The sequence below is a fragment of the Theropithecus gelada genome, chromosome 4 (assembly GCF_003255815.1).
Source record: "Theropithecus gelada isolate Dixy chromosome 4, Tgel_1.0, whole genome shotgun sequence".
Lineage (NCBI taxonomy): Eukaryota > Metazoa > Chordata > Mammalia > Primates > Cercopithecidae > Theropithecus > Theropithecus gelada.
Window position 1 is genome coordinate 56,206,255 of NC_037671.1, and position 20,010 is coordinate 56,226,264.

Consider the following 20,010-nt stretch of genomic DNA (forward strand, 5'->3'; position numbering starts at 1 on the left):
ATTCATAGTCAGCCTAAGTTCTGTCTTCTGACTTTTTGGTAGGCTGTGCCAGCAAGATGGTGTGAGATCTCCCACCAAACTCTTCTCACGGTAGCTGCTGCTTACCCTGCGGCACCGGGGTTGTTTTCATCTAAGGCTGCTCTCTTTGACTTATAGATGGTCATCTTCTCAGTGAGTCTTCACAGGGCTTTCCCTCTGTGAGTGCCTGTGTTCTAATTTCTTCTTAGAAGGAACCACTCATAATGGATTAGAGCCCACCCTAATGCCTTCATTTAACCTTAATTATCTCTTTCAAGAACATTCTTTACATACAGTCACATTCTAGGGTATTGGGGGATGAGAACATATGAATTTTGGGGGCACAAATTTAGCCCATAACAATGGGGAAGATAATAATATCTACCCTCTACAGTGATTTTAAAGGTGAATTGAAATAACACTTGGAAAGCCTTAAAGCAGTACCTAGCACACGGTGAGTATGCCAAGGAACTGTGCTATATGAGGGTTATTATCCCACTACTATCCAGTCGCACCTCAGCTGTGAGTTTGTTGAGGGCCAAAATCCAGAGATTATATCTTAAAATTGTATTATTATTTTCAATTATTTATTTTTTAAAAAATCTAGCTCCCCCTAGGATAATCTTTATGTATTATAGGTACTCAGCGCATGTTTGTGTAACTAAAACTTTTCATGCCTTGTACATCTCTTCCAAATCACTACCATATTCTCATCTGCCAACCAACTCTGCATCACACACACCATTCCTTTTCCTCCTAACCGGATCCTGGATTTAGTCTTCAGGCATTAAACTCGCATGCTGAGCATGAATTGAGTTTCCTTTTGCAGTCACAGCATGATTCTTTTTTTTTTTTTTTTTTTCTAGAGAGGTTTAGGAAGTTCGTTCACTTAAGATTTTAACAATTGCCTTGCTTTTAACACATACCAATCTTGCATGTTAATCAATCTTTAAGATTTTTGTTTTCCAACTTGTTAGGACAATAACCAGCATAAATAATTTCCTTTCTGGAATTTAGATTTGAGTCAAAAGGGGAAGCCCCTTTTGCCCATGAATCTAATATAGTGTTTCTGAATTTATCATCCTGAAGGATAGGTTTATTGCCTACTCAGTGTTTCGCTTCTGAAGTCTTCAACCCTTCCATCATGATGCAGAATAAATTCTGGAGCAACCCTGCCTGACAACAGAGGATTGACTGCAATCGTTTGAAAGGGTAGAGCTTCACTACACATTTTCTGAAATGTTTTCCTATGAAGGAAAAGCTGATAGGGAATTTGAGTTAAAGTAAAAAACAAAGCAAAACAAAACAAAACAAAAAACCAAAACCAAAAAACACGTGTTAAAAGGATGTTTTAAACAGGATGAGGGATTAAATCACCATAGAGAAGCAGTTTTAGTTTACTCTGAAATCCATTTATATTCTTCTATTACTATCCATATATTTTGTTTTGCTGCAAAACACAGGGAGAACTATGTACCATTAAGTTGCCCAATTAATTTTCTTTAAGGCATGTAACATTTTCTAAAGAAAGCTGAAAATACTCGTTCCACTGAAAAAATGAGTTTTATCTTCTATATCATAATTTTGCTCCCAGTGAAAAAGCCAGGATAATGGAGAACCAAATCCGTTTTTGTGAAGAAAAATGCTTTTATTTCATGATATTTTTAAATGTCATTTTGTCTACTCTCCATGGAATAAAGTTGACAACACCCCTTGAATATATGTTTGCATGTCTTTATAGTTTTAATTAGTTATACTTTTGCTCTTCCTCTTTAAGCAACATTTAAAAAAATCTACAAAGTAATACATAAATATCTACACTACTAGGATGCAAATTGGAATTTGGAAGCCCTAGATCCACTGATTTTATTTGCTATCTGACTATCACATTTGTTCTTTTTAACAGATTTATTAGGTCTATATTCTAGAGTATATTTTATTCTGTTGCAACAGCTATTAATGAATTCTTTGATCGTGGCTTTTTGTCACATACATCTGTATTGGTTCAGGGAGCCTAACCTGTTGGAATATTCTACTGAAGAGTTTGCTTTTATATCTAGGGACATTTATCATTATCTAAGGCCAGCTGCCTGACTTCTCTTCAGTGCTCTGTTTATAGGGTTTGAACATCTATAAATGGAAACACTAGCTAACCAGAAATTATCGCTAGGGCTCTCTGATAGTGTCCTAGGCTCTCACAACTTGGAATGTCCTGCAATATCTAACATGTAAGCACGTCGAATCATTTTCTAGACAGAATCTGAACCTCTGTCTCTCAGTCTTTCTCTCCTTCTCGTTCTCTTTCAATATGGAACTTGAAAAGCATGAAAAAAGAAGCTTATTAAACAAGAATTTAGAGGAGAAACTGACGGTAAGACATGAGATCTAGCACACACAGATTTATAATGAAATTGACAGGGTAGTAGAGCAACTGTCATAGATTGGAAAAGTTATGCTAGCCAGCCTCTGTTTCCATGTTTTGCTTGTCAATAACTTTAAAATTAATGAGTTCCATGGGCTTTCCTGAAAACAATGTAATAAAGTTATACATAAAATGCCATTACACAAATGAGGGCAAATTTGATTTAGTTAAATGATGTGGTTTACCTTCATTTTAAAAACTGGAATCCATTTATTTTGACCTCTCATTGTGATTGCCTCAGCACTGGAAGATAGTTTTATTTACGTATGTGAAGCTTAGCAAGTGTTCAAAGTCCATTTTTTTCTCAGAGATACCAGGAATATGTGCCAAGAAAAATAAGTATTATAGAATATGTTAATGTTTTATTAAGTCTAATGAACTTCTAGTATAAGGATAAAGTTTTTTACTATAGAAGTTATAAAAGTAATTTTGCCTCGATACTAAGCAATTAAATGTCAATGATTAATAATGGTCACTTATATTTGCTGAAATAGAAAATATACTATAACCTTGAGTTAAATGTGCTGTCCATGGCTCATCTGATGAGCATAGGTAGCTAACTATGTTTGTAAATTTACTGTGGCTACAGAGTTAACATTGGAACAGGTCATAACTAATTTTAATACCAGCATAAATAAAAAAAGTAAGATAATATAGCCCATAATAAGACCAAATTCATGGTAATACATTGTTCTAGACATATGAAGTTGAGGTTTATGGACTATTGAAGATATTAAAACTAGAAAAATGAAAAAGAGAACCATACTGGGTTGAAAACTCCTGAAATGTATTAGAATCTCAAGGTCTTAAAGTAATATATTGAATAAAATATACAACCTTTTCTTAAAGGAATCAGGTCATCATTTTCAGTACCCACTTTTGACCTCTGCCCTAGGTGATTGTCCAGACAGGTAATGGCCACAGAGTATTTTGCTTTTTGACTATTTGGAAAGGCCATGTGTCCTTGAGCTAACCAGTGATTTTGAATCAGAAAGGGCTTGGTGAAAATTCTTGCCCACAAGTACCAAACATAAGACCATAGGTTTTGTTTAATCTTTCTGAGTCTCAGTTAATTCATGTGTAAGATAGGGAACAGTAGTAACTAATCTGAAGGCTTTTGTGAAGAATAAAAACTATAATGTATGTGAAGTCCCTAGCCTAAACCTATTTTTAGACTGTTTTTCGCCTGATTCACTTAAAAAGCACGTGCCCAAAGTTTACTAATATGGAAAGAAAAAAGTTAAAATGCACTTAAAAGTAAAAATAAAACCCAGATATGGTAAGCATAAAGGCTTAGTGTTTATAAAAACCTTTATGGAACCAGATAGGGAGTAAATAAATACATGAATAAATAGTTGCTATGAATTAGTGTGAAATTTGACCCTGAGCTTCCTGGCAGTCTTTTACAGGAAGTTTTGCGAGTGAACATAGTGGACATTGGGCAAGTGCACAAAGTGAAGATGGATTCTTCTCATTTGAAGTGATTCGATGTATTAGCATTTCACTTTCTGGAAAGTCAGACATTGTGCATGCCTGACTCTATTTTGAATACAGCTATAAATCTAGAAGTGAGCAAAAACCTTTCCTTAGAGGAAGTAGCTGTCACAAAACTCATGAACATTACTCTGTAGCAGAGGCCTAGGGCTAGCCTCAGATTGACTTCCAAAGATCATGGGGAAATATGGCGGCACATCAGAGGCATAAGAACATTCACCTGCACTGAGAAGAGAGGCTGTTATGTGGGTGGGGGAAACACATGAAAGCCTAGTGTCTGGGGTAATTAAGTGTACAAGCAAATAGAGCTAAGGAAATTGACACCTTTCAGATACAGGAGATCCGATGACAATGTTATCAAGAAAAGGTTCGCCTATGCTCAGTATTTTCTATTTAAGAGAGTTGGAAAATCTCTGATATATCTTTGAGAGTTTCCAATAAAATTATTTTGGCTGTTTACGTGAATAAATATCCAAAAACTTCAGTTCATCGTGCATTATGTTTCATGTTAATACCAATGAAACACAGTATGACTGGCTAGGTTGCTGAAGACAGTTGAAAAATGTGTTCTTGAGGAGTTCACTATTTTCTGAAATTTATTCAATTTATTTATTACAAATAGTAAAGTTTGTAAAAGTCTGGTTTTTAAAAGAAGACAATATTTTTCCCATTAAAATATTTAAATATGTGTACATTATAATATCATGTTATACGTTTGTTTAAAATTAAAGCTGTATTTCTCATAAGGATCTTTATTATGAACAGTGTTACAGTATGTGTCACACACTTAAGCAATGAACATTATTGACTTTATTTGAAAACATTTCTAAGGTAAGATCTATAGTAAATAAGTAAGAAAGTCACCAGTCTGCAGAATTTAAAAATTCATCAGTTTATTCCATACAAAGATAAAACAAGACAAAATAAGACAAAGACAAGACAAAAGTTAAGCAAGGTTCTTTGCTACGCATCCAATATAAATCTTGTCTTACCCTGGGTGAGTGAATTGCTACTTTTTTTTTTTTTTTTTTTTTTTTTTTGAGACGGAGTCTCACTGTGTCTCCCAGGCTGGAGTGCAGTGGCGTGATCTCGGCTCACTGCAAGCTCCGCCTCCCGGGTTCACGCCATTCTCCCGCCTCAGCCTCCCAAGTAGCTGGGACTACAGGCGCCCGCCACCGTGCCCGGCTAATTTTTTGTATTTTTAGTAGAGACGGGGTTTCACCATGTTAGCCAGGATAGTCTCGATCTCCTGACCTCGTGATCCACCCGCCTCGGCCTCCCAAAGTGCTGGGATTACAGGCTTGAGCCACCGCGCCCGGCCGTGAATTGCTACTTTTAAATATTGATTTTTGCCCTGAGTTTATTACTGCTTGCCGATTAAAAGATTGCTAGGTTCTGAACCAATTGAAGGCGCCTCTTTTACATCTGTTAATCAATACATAATCAGAAATAAAGGAATGATATAAAATTCTTCAAAATTTCTTAAATTTACCAATGCCAAGTGAAAGTTCTCGTAGTTTGGTTGATGTTATTCCAATATTTCAAACATGAGAAGAAAAAAATCAATTAACATGGACGTAGAAGGACATTTCCACCCCTTTGAATACCATCTATTAAACCACGTGGAATATCTTAGTCACTGATTCTGCTAAGTCGGATGACAGTAAAGCTAATTTTTGTGGGAAGTGGTAGAGAGGTGGAAGAAGGGAGGAAAGTATTTTGTTATAATACGTTTCAGTTTGGTTAGTTCCACCATAATTGCTGTTGAGACTGAATGGATCTTTTGTTTTTCCTATCATGTATATTCTAAACTCTGTTCCTGGGAATTCTGATTTTCCAAAGTGCGTCACAAAATGTGGTTCTGGTTTGTGCTCAAGAATATTCAGAAAACACTGAGCAGGAAATGCACTATACAGCACATTTCCTCTTGGAGACTCATATTTGTATTGTAACATACTAAAGGCTGTGAGGTTAATTCAGTGTTTCTTAAACTCACCTACCAATGTAATACATTTTAATGTGTGTGCAATAGCAGTGCATATTCTGAGGAACTAGCAGTGTTCTCTGCAACATACTTTAAGAAATGATGTGTTGGCATATGAATTTGTAGTCTGATTTTATTTTTGAGTTGCATTTTTGGAATAATGATAGACAAAGCAATACATTCAAGTTGGGTATATTTGTATCTATAACATGAAGTTACTTCTGGAATAGTTTTAGAAATAGGTACTAGTTTCTATGTATTATGTTTAATAAATAAGTAAAACTAAGACAACAAATCTTGACTATTTTCTAAACTTCTTTTAGATTATAAATGCGTCAACAAAGAATTTTACTTATATTTACCTTCAACTGAAATTTCATAATGAAAAGAAAAAAAAACATATATTACTATAGTAAAAATGATCATATACTTCAGGGCATTCTGATATAATAATGGTTTATTTCTCTAAGAGATTATAAAAACAAACAGATCTCATGCATAAATTTAATAATTTCTATTGCTTTAACATAATATGTCTCAAGAGACAATTTTATCTTGTCAAATAATGAATGTTCAATAATATTACAAAAATAATGGTAAGAAGAGTATATGATTCAACTTATTTTATATTGAAACTTGGTACAATCAAATCAACACAGTAGTCAATTTCTAAATGTTATAAATATTGCTTCCTTGAGTAAAAAGGCAACTCTTTGAGAAAGAAAATAGATCATCTGACATTAGTTTTTTTTTTTTTTTTTTTTTTTTTTTAAACAGAGTCTTGCTCTGTCACCCAGGCTGGAGTGCAGTGGCGGGATCTCGGCTCACTGCAAGCTCCGCCTCCCAGGTTCACGCCATCCTCCTGCCTCAGTCTCCTAAGTAGCTGGGACTACAGGTGCCCGCCACCACGCCTGGCTAATTTTTTGTATTTTTAGTAGAGACGGGGTTTCACCGTGTTCGCCAGGATAGTCTCGATCTCCTGACCGCGTGAGCCACAGTGCCCGACCACATTAGTTTTATTTTTTTTTCTTTTTAACAGGGTGTATCTATATTCGATAGGAACTGAAAAATTATATTTTAAATAATTTAAAATTTACTTTTTATATTTGAAAATTTTATTTTGAATTTGAGGGAGAAAGACTTATCCAATGATATGTAGATTTACTTAGGATCTCATAATAAAACATTCTTCTTGATTTCAGAAAAAAGGGTTCATACCACTTATTTATTTTTGATTTTATTCATTTATTTATTTTTTGAGACTGAGTTTCACTCTTGTCGCCCAGGCTGGAGTACAATGGCATGATCTCAGCTCACTGCAACCTCTGCCCTCTGAGTTCAAGCGATTCTCCTGCCTCAGCTTCCAGAGTAGCTGGGATTACAGGTGTGCACCACCACGCCTGGCTAATTTTTGTATTTTTAGTAGAGACAGGGTTTCACCTCGTTAGCGAAGCTGGTCTCAAATTCCTGACCTCAGGTGATCCACCCGCCTCGGCCTCCCAAAGTGCTAGGATTACAGGCCTGACTCACTGCACCCGGCCCATACTACTTACTTTTAAATACAACAAAAGAGAAAAGAAATGAAAAAAACTGTTTTTAAAATGTAAAACTACAAAGAACTATACATTTTAGAATTCTGTGATAATTCAGTGGATAGTTCTTTAAATAAGATTAATTAATTAATTTATTTATTGTGAGTTCGAGTTTCACTCTTGTTGCCCAAGCTGGAGTGCAATGGTGCGATCTCAGCTCACTGCAACCTCCTGCTCCTGGGTTCAAGAAATTCTGCTGCTTCAGCCTCCTGAGTAGCTGGGATTACAGGCATGCACCACCAGGCCCTACTAATTTTGTGTTTTTAGTAGAGATGGGGTTTCACCATGTTGGTCAGGCTAGCTTCGAACACCTGACCTCAGGTTATCCACCCACCTCGGCCTCCCAAATTGTTGGGATTACAGGCGTGAGCCACCATGCCCAGCCTAAATTATTTATTAATTCATAGCTTCATTAATACAAATAAAATTAATTACTTTATAAAAAGATCTGTTAACAAACAAAAAACACGAGGTTAGTGCTGGGTTCTAATTCCTCATATCATTATCTGATGACAGGTTTGAGTGTTGTCGATGAGCATCTTCAGAGATGCAACCTAGTGCCTATTGGATGGCAATGTATTTAGAAAAAACAAAACAGACTTTCAAATCAGTATACATCCTTAGGCACTTATTTTGAATAAGACAGAGTACTAAGGGCTACAGTGGGAACATATGGGATAAAGAAAGTCCTAGCCCTCAAGGCAATTATTATGCTTTATTTTTAAGTACATTATGATATAATAATGATAGTTTTTAGCCACTCAAATACTCTAAGCGTGCAAAGCATTGACACCCCAATTTCTCACACGGACCTGTGGTAGCAAGTGTATAATTATTCTTCAGAATGTCTTAACAATGGGAATGATTGTAAAGCATTTTATGCTGTAACATGATAACATTATTATTATTATTATTATTTTTTGGAGATGGAGTCTCACTCTGTTGCCCAGGCTGGAGTGCAGTGGCACGATCTCAGCTCACTGCAACCTCTGCCTCCTGGGTTCAAGCAATTCTCCTGCCTCAGCCTCCTGAGTAGCTGGGACTACAGGCACACACTGCCATGCCCAGCTAATTTTTTTTTTTTTGTATTTTAGTAGAGATAGGGTTTCACTGTGTTGCCCAGGCTGGTCTCGAACTCCTGGGCTCAGGCACTCTGCCTGCCTCGGCCTCCCAAAGTGCTAGGATTACAGGCATGAGCCACCACACCTGGCCTGTAACATGTTTTATTCTGCCATAATATCTACTTATATATTTATTTCTCTTTCTAATTGTGTCTAACTAGAGTCATTGGTAATAGCCTCTCACTCAGAAGGCCCTGACATGCCTGAAAACAAGTCATCTATTCTGCCAATGTTTCTGATGTGTTATCTAGATATTACTTTCAGTATGGCTTGAATGTTGCTGCTGATCTGTATGTTATTCCTTACAAGGCAACTTCATATAATAAAATAAGTAATAAATGCAAATTAAATGTAATAAGTAGGAAATCTCTGGCAGTAAGGTACTGGATGTATGTATCTTTATACCACAACTGGTTGCATTCATTCTTAATAAACTAATTTTGGTGATGACCTAAATGAAGGAAAGAAAGATAAAAAAATGCAAACAATGATTTTTTTTTTTTTTTGGCATTACATAATTTATTTTGGAAACCTCCTTCCATGTGTCTGCTACTCATAGAGCCGACCAATGACTCTTGCTATGTTTTGGATTCAACTGATAAAGTTGCGTTAGATGTCCATTTTGTCTGAGGGACAATTTCGATGATAGAGGACGTGAGTTGCTTTGCCCCCATACCTTAACTCCCCTAAGCTGCCGGCTCACGTTTGATTTTATCGGTGACATCATCCTGGGCCAGGGTAGGCACTTCAGCATCTTTAGGGCTGCAGCTGCCCTTTCCAAGGTGTTTGTGTTGCCTACTGTGCATTCTACGTCTCCACTCAGCACATCTCCCACAATGGCCCATTCATCATTGGTACATTTTAAATTTATTATCCACTTTTCTCCAGAGATGGCATCCAGAGTTGACATCTAAAATACCCGGTGGAAATAATTATTTTCATAAAACAGATGGGCGGTAGAGACCAAAATTTTATGTTGAGTTTTTCAGTAAGCATTCCTCAACTGGAAGGCAACTGGAGGGAATTCAGAACCAGGATTCTCTGAGTTTCTGAACCCTGTGGCACTCCTGAATTTTTAGTAAAATTAATTAATTTTTCCCTTTCTTAGGGAGGTCAGACATTTCTGAGATGTCAATAAGGGGATTATAGGATTGATCTCTCTGCACCAGATATTAGAAATTTGATGATTAAGATAATGTTCTCCAAATAACTGAGACAACCCTTAGGCATTATGAGTAATTAAAAAATTCTGGTCTTACCCCAGGTGAAGTATAGTAGTAAATAGTAACCATGAATCCTGATCATTTGGAAGACCAAAGTGAAAAACTAAGTAGTTGAAAAACTTAAATCTCTTTTGAACAAGAAATAATTCCATCTTAACTTCTTTCTGGCCCCTTCTCCTTTGAATCAATAACAAAAGTTTAAAAATTGTGGAAGAATCTATAGTATGAAATTTTTTAAAAAAGGGGAGGACAGGAAATATGCTATGATAGTGGTGGACCATGAGGATCATTGGGAAATGCTAAGCAGTGAGAATTAAAGTCCTAATGTGCATAATGGCAGAATGAGGAGAGACTGGAAAAATGAAAAAGTGAGTGTGTACAGGTGTTTAATTGACATACCTATGAAAATTTAAATGAAGAACCTGTGTCTTCAGTGTGTGTGTGTGTGTGTGTGTGTGTGTGTGTTTGTGTGTGTGTGCTGATGGTGACAAGGATTCTTATTCCAAAGAGGTTTTCTATCTCTCCCTAAGTGCCAACTAGTATGGTGAGGAGCATGTTGGATCTGATTCCAGGAGACTGGTATTACAGTTGAAGTTGTGCTTATATGGCTTTTGACAAATCACTTAATCTTTGGCTTCTTTATCTACCAAGTGAAAGGTTGGATTGGATTTGAAAAGATTGCTATGCTCTTCCACATTTTATACATCTATCGAAAGTGCTCTCTGGCTGTGGATTTATTAAATTCTTTCCATACCAAATGATGCCTATTTATTCAAGCATTAGGAATCTTGAAATAGTTTGTATTTTTATATTATCACTGATCAAATGTAAAGTAGAAGTCCTTGTTATTAGATGAAACATTCCTATTAGAAGAGAAAGTTCATAGTTCGGTACTGATGAATTAAATTTCATATTTTTTCTATGTTTTCACCAAGAAATAACCAAGATTCAGGAATTGGATCATGGGTAAATATTGCAAAATAGATGAAAAAAGTAGCCAGTCAGTGACTTAATGTTTGTATTGAAATACCAAAAATAAAGCATTATATTTTCTCACACTTAACCCAAAATAAAGTGGATGCTGTGTTTTCATTTGGAATAAAAATTAATGTACACACACACACACACACACACACATAAAATCTGTGTGTTAAATGTTATTTTAAAAATGGTTTATTTGGCTCTTATTCATTCTCTTTTTGTCATTCTTACCACTCCCTGCAACGTACCTGACACAGATATCTTAGTCCCTTTGCAACCTTAATTTTAGCCCCTCTGCATCACTGGTGGTTGAGGAAAAGGTGGACGCACAAGTATTGCCAAACTCTAGCTACCATTTTCGTTTTCTTTCTTACATTAAGAAAAATGAGGGCTGTGTCTATTGGAACCCAGGGAGGGGAGCTGAGAGTTGAGAAGTGAAACTGATAAGGATCCAGATTTCTACTTTATGGTTCAAATCAAGTTCTCGAAGCCATCCAGTCCTTTGAAAACCACTGCTAATTAAAGCAGTGTCTGCTGATAATGTAAGTCTGAGACTCACTGTTTGAATGGATCTTTTGATATAGCTCTGTGTGATGGTGAATAACAGAAAGGAGCTAGATGGATTGCAGGCTTTAACCGAGCTGTGCTTTCACAGTGACATTTATAGCATACTGTACGTGCGGCGAAATATTTTCTAGGTTCTCATTGTGAGAATTACAATTATATATCTAGTTGTTCTGTCCCAAGTACGGCTCCCCTAAGGGAATGACAAATAGACTGTGGTATTAGTGATGGAATTACATTAGAGAATCATCTGCTTTATTTTGCTACATGACCTTCAAGAAAATAAGGAGATGGTTTAAAAAAAATGGTTAGAAGATGTTTGTAGTTCAGTTGCTGGTCTTTTGTTATTATTTACAACCTAAAAATTTCTCAAGGGTCCTTTTATTAATTTTCTTCTCAGTTAATGTGTATTTTCTTGCATGGGTAGCTTCTGGGAAGATGTCCCCCCGAGCTTGGTCTCCAAAATAGGCCTAGTACCTTATAGCTGTCAGAGTGTAGCAATTTAGAGACTACCTCGTGATTTTAAATACTAACTTGATGATATTTGTCTTAGGAGCAGTTGAGAGAGCTCATAGGATTGCTTTCCTGAACCTGTTATAATTTCTCTGGGGACATCATGTCATAGTGGGAGGCTGAAGGAAGAAAATGTTAGCATGAATTAATATGCTTATTACAGAGAGTGGGGCATTAATTTAGAATGTGAAGGAAATATATGGGAAATAAAACATTTTTTCATCCCTATTTTGTTTTTCCACTCGAACTCAGCTTTTAGTCTTAGAATTCTGGCAAATTTTGTTGTGCCACTTGCTTCTGCTTGTTCATTCATTCAGCCCAGCAATCCTTTGCCTGCAGCTTGTAGACCTCCTGCCTGCTGGTCTGTTTTTGCATGGGGTGGGAAAGGAAAAGAAAGAGCTGGTTTTAGAGACTTTCAGTGAATCCCCTTCTTTTCAACCCTGTTTTACAGTCATGCCTTTGTGGAATTTGTCTTCCTTGACTCTGGCACCCTCCAGGGTTTGCAAAGGCATTTATACTAAGGTCTCTTCTTGGCAGCTCATCTTCATCTGGCCGTCTACCTCTGTCTCCTTTTCATGTTCCAGAAATTTACAATGTGCTTTTTCATACTGATTTTTCTCTCTGCCAGATCTCTTATTTTTGTGGGTTTATGATTTAAAATTCCTTTAATTTTAATAGCGTCCAGAGAAGAATATGAAAGAAACGTGTGTGTTCCATTAGTGATCTTGACCCAGAAGCCCCTCAATTTATTTTAAAAGCTTGCTCTCAATGCTCTATTTGTGCTGGAAAATCGTTTCAATAAATGATGGGTGCTGTGGAGCATCTTTATTCTTTTTTGAGAGATGCTATGGTCTGGATGTGTCCTCCAACATTCAGATGTTGAAACTTAATCATCAACTGATAGTATTAGGAGGTGGGGCTTTTAGGAGGTGGGGCTTTTAAGAGGTGATGAAGCCATGAGGTTGGAGTCGTAGTGGACGAGAGTAGTGCCCTTATAAAAGGGCTTGAGGGGATGAGTTCATTCTCTTCTGCTCTTCTGCCATGTAAAGACACAGTGTTCCTCTTTTTTTTTTGCCTTCTGTCCCTTCCACCATGTGAGGATGCCTAGAAGGCACCATCAATGCGAAATGAGCCTTTACCAGACACAGAACCTGCTGGCACCCTGATCTTGGACTTCCCGGAGTATATTTCTGTTCTTTATAAATTATCCAGTCTCAGATATTTTGTTGTAGCAGCAAAAATGGACCAAGACTAAAGACAATTTACTATCTGAAATCATCGCTTAAGCTATGTTATTTGGCATACCAGAAATTCTGATCATGTAACTAAAATTATGTCATTTCTGAAAGTTTGAAAATTTCAGCTTGTATGACAGGTTATAATCTTTACTCTTTTTCTTAGCATAAGAAAATCATTTGCCATAGTAATTTTGGTGGTTAAATGCTGGGACTCTGCGGTAAGAATCAAATCTGGGCTCTTATGTGTTTAACCTAAATGAGCCATCATTTTCTCATTTGTAAAATGGGCTATGACTTGTCTCACAGAGCTGTCAGATGAACTAAAAATGTGGAAATATTTGAAAAGCACCCGCACACAGTAGGCATTCAGTAAGTGGTATGGTAGCCATTAGGGAAATGAGAATCACAGTGGTATACAAGTTACTTCTTGGGTCTGGAGAAACCCTGGACTTGCGACTGAGGATTGTTTCCTTCAGAAAAAAAACACATATGATTTCAAGCAACTGTCAGTCAAGAGACAATGCTTACGTTCCCACTAGGAAGTGTGCCATGAAAATTTTATTAACTTTTAACTGTATTTTTGTTCTGTGAAGTGGCAAAGTTTCAAAAACAAGAATGTTTAAAATATCGTGCCTATTCTGAAAGGTGTTATGGCCTAATCTCAGTGGAGAATAATTACATTACATGAATGCAAATATTACATAGAGATAAAAATAAATGCTAAATTGTGAGGTACAAATAATTGGGACCATACCTAATATGTGCTTCATAAAATTAATTTAAAAAACCCCAAAGCTGCTAGATTTATCAATGTGGGATTCTTGTAGGAGGTGAAGAATATAGGTAAGAAGAAAAAGGGTTAGGGGAGGAGTACTGGTATATGCGTATGTGCTCAGAATATTCAAAAGAAGAACATAAGTACACAATTGACAGCACAATCTGATTCAAATACATTTTAAACCCAGCAACTATTTTTTTTCTGCTCAGGGTATCATACTATATGCCTCTTACCTTCATCTGGCACTTTTATTCCTTGCACGTAAGATATTTTCCTAGGAAAGCAACACTTCCAATAATTAATTATTTTACTTAAGAATTTTTCTAAAAAATATGCGGTCTCCTCTGCAGATAGGACTACAAATTGCTACCATTTTTCTGGAGTATAATATGTGTTGAGACCTTAATTATTTACATACCTACTGGCCACATAATTTTACTCTAGAAATTTATATGAAGCAAAGAAATATACAAATATTTGCTTTAATGATGTTTATTGCAATATTGTTTATAAAAGTAAAAATAGTGGACATAGTAGGGGAATTAGTTACTAATCTATGATAACATGATACAAGGAAATGTAAAGGCCTTGGTATAGTGGACAGTATTTTCCTTTTTTCCACAGAAGTACAGATGTTATGCAAAGTGGAATGCTTCTTTTATAGATCATGCATGTTGACAGAACATTAACATGTAAACTAGTGAATATATTTGTGCAGCTCTATTAGCCAAACCCTAGAGTCTTAACAAACCAGATAATGGCAACAATATTATGCGTTAAATTGTATTTTTCAGTTTTACTAAGATTTCAAATAGCTCAGAGTAATTTTTTCTGTAAAAAAATTGTACTGTTACCTCACATTTTTATGATCTTGCTGACTTGATGAGATTGTGTCAGAGAAGAATGCAAGGCCATCTGATTTTGTGCTTTATTCCTTATCCAAGAGCAGATTTATGGAAGCCTGGAGTGCTTACATCCTTCTGCCTGTACCACTTTGGCTACCAGCAGACTGCAGGCTCCTCAAGGTTAGGAACTGTATGTTCTTGGCAGCTTGTAAGCCTGATACGTGGAAAGTGGTACTCAAACCTTGTTTGAACTGTCTAGGATGGGTTTTACGTGTCTGAGTGTGCATGTGCACACGCATGCACATGCACTTTATCTGATTTGTTATGACAGAGATTCCAAGCTAAGTCTAAATTAAATTCACCTTGAGAGTCAGCCACATCTGGAGAGCTGGTAGTTTGGCACTTCCACAGACCATTTTCAAGAGACAATGAAGAGCTTTTCAGGAAGGGACTTGCCCTGAGGAAAGAGACGGATGAGGTATGGTTTTTGTTCATGGAAAATGAGAAACCCTGAGCATGGCCAACTGCCTCCACGTTCTGATTGACCTCCAACTCAACCTCATCAGTCATGCTCAGTAAAAATTTTCCATGAAATCTTTGTATGATATACAAAGCACTAAATGCCGACATGCTTGTTGCTGGCAGTTTACTCCCTATAGTGTGGCCATTGGTAGGCAGCCATGGCATTGGTGGCAGAATTGCAGATTTTGGCATTGGAAAAGCATCAACAGAGTGTGACAGGAGGAGAATGGCAGTCTCCTGTCACTTAGCCAAAGTACTAGTTCACAGAGCAATGACAGAATTATGGAGACTATGGAACTTTCTGAGAGTAGGTGAAAGTGGAACTGGAGAGTTCTATTTTTTTTCATACTATATTTGATGATTAATTTGGCCTCATTTTTTGCCTCGAGAATATCCCAGTAAAACCCAATGAGAGGTTATATTTACTATTCCCTTGTGAAAATTAAGTAATATAAAAATGGTTTTTAGTATCTATTAGATATTTTCGGATATTGTGAAATTCTTTACCACTGGCAGTTATGATTACAGAGATGCTTATGAAATCAATAAAAATTGGGTTATCCTTTGAAATTTTTCCTGTTTATTTTGAAGGAATTTATATTTTGCTTAGATTTTTATTCATATTCTACCAAAATCCTGTGGGGATAGCTTCTCCTGCATCACACTCTGCAATAACAACCATACACAATATGGATAAGGTAGAGCAGAGTACTTTTGAACATCTGAAACTTTTGTGCATTTGGTTTGGGTTTGTTTTTATAATACTCAAGAAGTAAAAGGGATTTTTTTTTTTTTTTTGAGACAGAATCTTACTCTGTCACCCAGGCTGCAGTACAGTGGTGCAATTTTGGCTCACTGCAACCCCTGCCTCTTAGGTTTAAGAGATCCTCCTGCCTCAGCTTCCTGAGTAGCTGGGGCTACAGGCGTGCACCATCATGCCTGGCTAATTTTTGTATTTTTAGTAGAGACAGGGTTTTGCCATGTTGACCAGGCTGGTCTTCAACGCATGGCCTCAAGTGGTCTACCTGCCTTGGCCTCCCAAAGAGGGATCATTTTTTGGTTTCTTATGTGTTTAAAGTTCTAGGTACAATTTTAGATTCGTATCTGTCAATAATTGTGAGAAGGAATAAGCTCTCTATCATTTCGAAAAGAAGACGCATGCTGACATTTTTCTTATTACTCAGATTGTATTGATGTCTTACCATTAATAATAGGACACCTATTGATGTTTTGATCAGGTAGTCTAAATATTTCAGGACATTACTTTTACAAAACATCTTTAATTAATTTTTTTAACGTAACATCAGAATTGAAAACCAAATCCCTGTTGATTGATAATTTAAGATAAACTGGGAAATCTTGCCTGATGATAATGATGATAGAGATAATAGGCAGAACATGTTCCATGTTCTAAGAAGCAGGTAAAGCGCTTAGTTTGCGATCATCACCACAAATCTTGGAGGTAGATGCTATTTTCCCATTTTGCAGTTGGAGGAACTAATTTTTTTTTTTTTTTTTTTTTGAGATAGTGTCTTGCTCTGTTGCCCAGGCTGGAGTGCAATGGTGCGGTCTCAGCTCATTGCAACCTCCGCCTCCTGGGTTCAAGTGATTCTCTTACCTCAGCCTCCAGAGTAGCTGGGACTACAGGCACATGCCACCTTGCGTGGCTAATTTTTGTATTTTTAGTAGAGACAGGATTTTACTATGTTGGACAGGCTGTTCTCGAACTCCTGAGCTCGTGATTCACCCGCCTTGGTCTCCCAAAGTGCTGGAATTGAGGCGTGAGCCACCGTGCCTGGCGGGAACTAAGTCTTAAGTCTGTGGCACAGGACACAGAGCAAGCCAGTGGAAGAGTTGGCCTCAGGACAGCCTGAGTCCAGATCTACTCTCCTAACTCTCACCTATATCCCTCTCATGACAGGCCCAGAACCTCAGCTCCCCATCACCCTTTATGATGATTTCCTATTCCCTTCAGAGGAAACATATACTTTGTATTTACCCCAATGTGTAATAAACAAATAATCAAAGCTGACATTTACCTCATGAGGCCGTTATTATTCTTCATTCTTGAAAAATTGGACTAATATTTAGGCATCATGGAATGAAATAAAATCTTACTACTATAGACTTTAAGTAAGTAATAGTACTTTAACATTCTTCTAAATTTACCTAACATCTTGTTAATAACTTTACTTAACAACTTGTTAAAACAATTTCTCTTTAAATAGGAAAATATATTTGGATTACATGTTAAAATGTCACTAGAAATGTAATTAGATAGGTGATAACTTTTATATCACATATAAAAAGCTGTCTTGCCAAAATTTTGACCACTTTTGGGGGACCTACTTTATTGGTCAACTATTATTGTCTGGTCTTGAATGCAAATGAAAAACAAACCAAAAAGAGGATATCTAACATAATTTCTCTTCAATTAATGTTAAATAATTCTTTCAGATTTCTACATTAGTGTGTAAACCTAACATACATGAGACCCCGATAATCAATAATCTGCTCTTCATCTATATTCATCAACAATGTCATCAGCAAGTATAATTATATTATTTCACTAATATTAAATAAATGAAATTTTGCAGTGCAGTCATGTGCTGTGTGATGATGTTTTGGTCAATGACGAACTGCATATAGGATGGTGGTCCTGTAAGATTATAACGGAGCTGAAAAATTCCTGTCATCTAGTGACATCTTAATGATCTTGCTCCTCCTGTGTAGGCCTAAGCTAATGTGTGTGTTTTTCACTTAGTTTATAATAAAAGCATTTACAAAGTTAAAAAAAATTAAAAATAGAAAAAAGCTTATAGACTAAATATGAAGAAAATATTTTTTTGTGTAGCTCTACAATGTATCTGTGTTTTAAGCTAAGTATTATTACAAAAGTCAAAAAGTTAAAACATTTAAAATGTTCATAAAGTAAAAAAATTAAAGTAAGCTAAGATTAATTTATTATTGAAGAAAAAATATTTTTATTTATTTAGTGTAAAGTGCACAGTGTTTATAAAGTCTACAGTAGTGTACAGTAATGTCCTAGGCCTTCATCCTCATTCTCCACTCACTCACTGACCCACCCAGAGCAACTTCCAGTCTGGTAAGCCCTATTCATGGTAAGTGCCCTATACAGGTGTGCCATTTTTTATGTCTTTTACTATATTTTTACTGTACCTTTTCTATGTTTAGATACACAAATATATACCATTGTGTTACAATTGCCTATAGTATTCAGTGCAGTCACATGTTGTACAGGTTTGTAGCCTAGGGTCAACAGTCTATACCATATAGCCCAGATATGGTCATATGGTATAACCTACTGCTAGGTATGGTAGATGATACCATCTTGGGTTGTGTAAGTTTACTCCATGATGTTTACACAATGACAAAATTGCCTAAGGACACATTTCTTAGAATGAATCTCTGTCATTAAGTGATGACTGACTGTATACAAGCATTTTTGGCTTTTTTTGACTCAGCATCGCTTCCTTAAGGTGAGTCCAAGTTGTGAGGATCCACAATTTCTTTTTGCTTCTGAGTATTATTCCATGGTATAGCTATAGCTGTATCACAGTTTGTTTAATGATTCACCCAGTGAGGAATATTTGTGTGGTTTCCCATGTTTAGCTATTATAAATAAAGCTGGTACAAATATTTGTGTATATATTTCTGTGTAAAAAATAGGTTTTCATTTCTCTGGGATAAATGCTAGAAGTGTAACTGCTGAGACATATGGTAAGTCCTTTTTTTTTTTTTTAAGTTTTAAAGGGAATTTTCAAATTATTTTTCAGAGTAGCTGTACCATTTTACATTCCTATCAGCAATGTATGAGTGTCACAGTTTCTCCATGTCCTCACCAGCATTTGGTATTATTATTTTTTGTTTTAGCTGTTTTGATAGGTGTGTAGTGGTATCTTATCATGGTTTTAATTTATATTCCTTTAATTGTTAGGGTGTTGAACATCTTTTCATGTACTTATTTGTCATATGTATATCTTTTATGGTGAAGTGTCTGTTCAGATCTTTAGCCTAGTTTTTAATTGGAGTTTCGTTTTGTTTTCTTCTTATTAAGTTTTGAAAGTTTTTTCAAAAAATATATTCTAGATGCATGTTCTTTGTTGGATATGTGATTTGCAAATATTTTCTACCAGGTCATAGCGTGTCTTTCATCCTCTTAACAGAATATTTTGCAGAGCAAATATTTTAATTTTGCTGAGGTCCAATTTACCTATTTTTTTTCTTTTATGGATCATGCTTATGGTATCAAGTATAAGAACTCTTCACTTAGTCCTAGGTCTTGAAGATATACTCCTAATTTTTAAAGCTTTATTGTTTGTCATTGTACATTGAAGTCTATGATCCAGAATTCTCATCTATGAAATGAAGATAATAATATTACTTATGTCAAAGGGTTATTATTAGAAATAACATGTGCAAAAGTCTTGACAGTTTATTTTCCTGTAATTCTAATTAGTCACCAGTGTTTTAATGGGAAAAATATTGGGCTAATGGCTTGTATTTGTAGAGTAGTATAAGCTGCTGTTATAAGTTTACCAAAATATTTTGACAATTTAGCAGAAAACTATTTTTTCTTTCACACAATAGCTCTAGAATGGCTATTCCCAAAAAGATCAGCAATAGTGTTAATGAGAATCAAAAAAGACCAGCAATAAATGTTTGAGATAATGTGGCAAAAGGAAACGTTTGAA

General features: G+C 36.0%; 1 protein-coding gene across 2 annotated transcripts in view; it reads left to right on the forward strand.

The window, feature by feature from the left end:
* The first annotated feature begins 2,221 nt into the window (after positions 1-2,221).
* The window catches only part of MLIP (muscular LMNA interacting protein), a 251,536-nt gene continuing 233,747 nt past the window's right edge, over positions 2,222-20,010 (forward strand). For both annotated transcript variants that reach the window (XM_025382596.1, XM_025382597.1), the window contains exon 1: positions 2,222-2,389. In XM_025382596.1, coding sequence (XP_025238381.1) covers positions 2,327-2,389 — 63 coding nt within the window. In that variant the 5' untranslated portion in view covers positions 2,222-2,326. The remainder of the gene's footprint in view (positions 2,390-20,010) is intronic.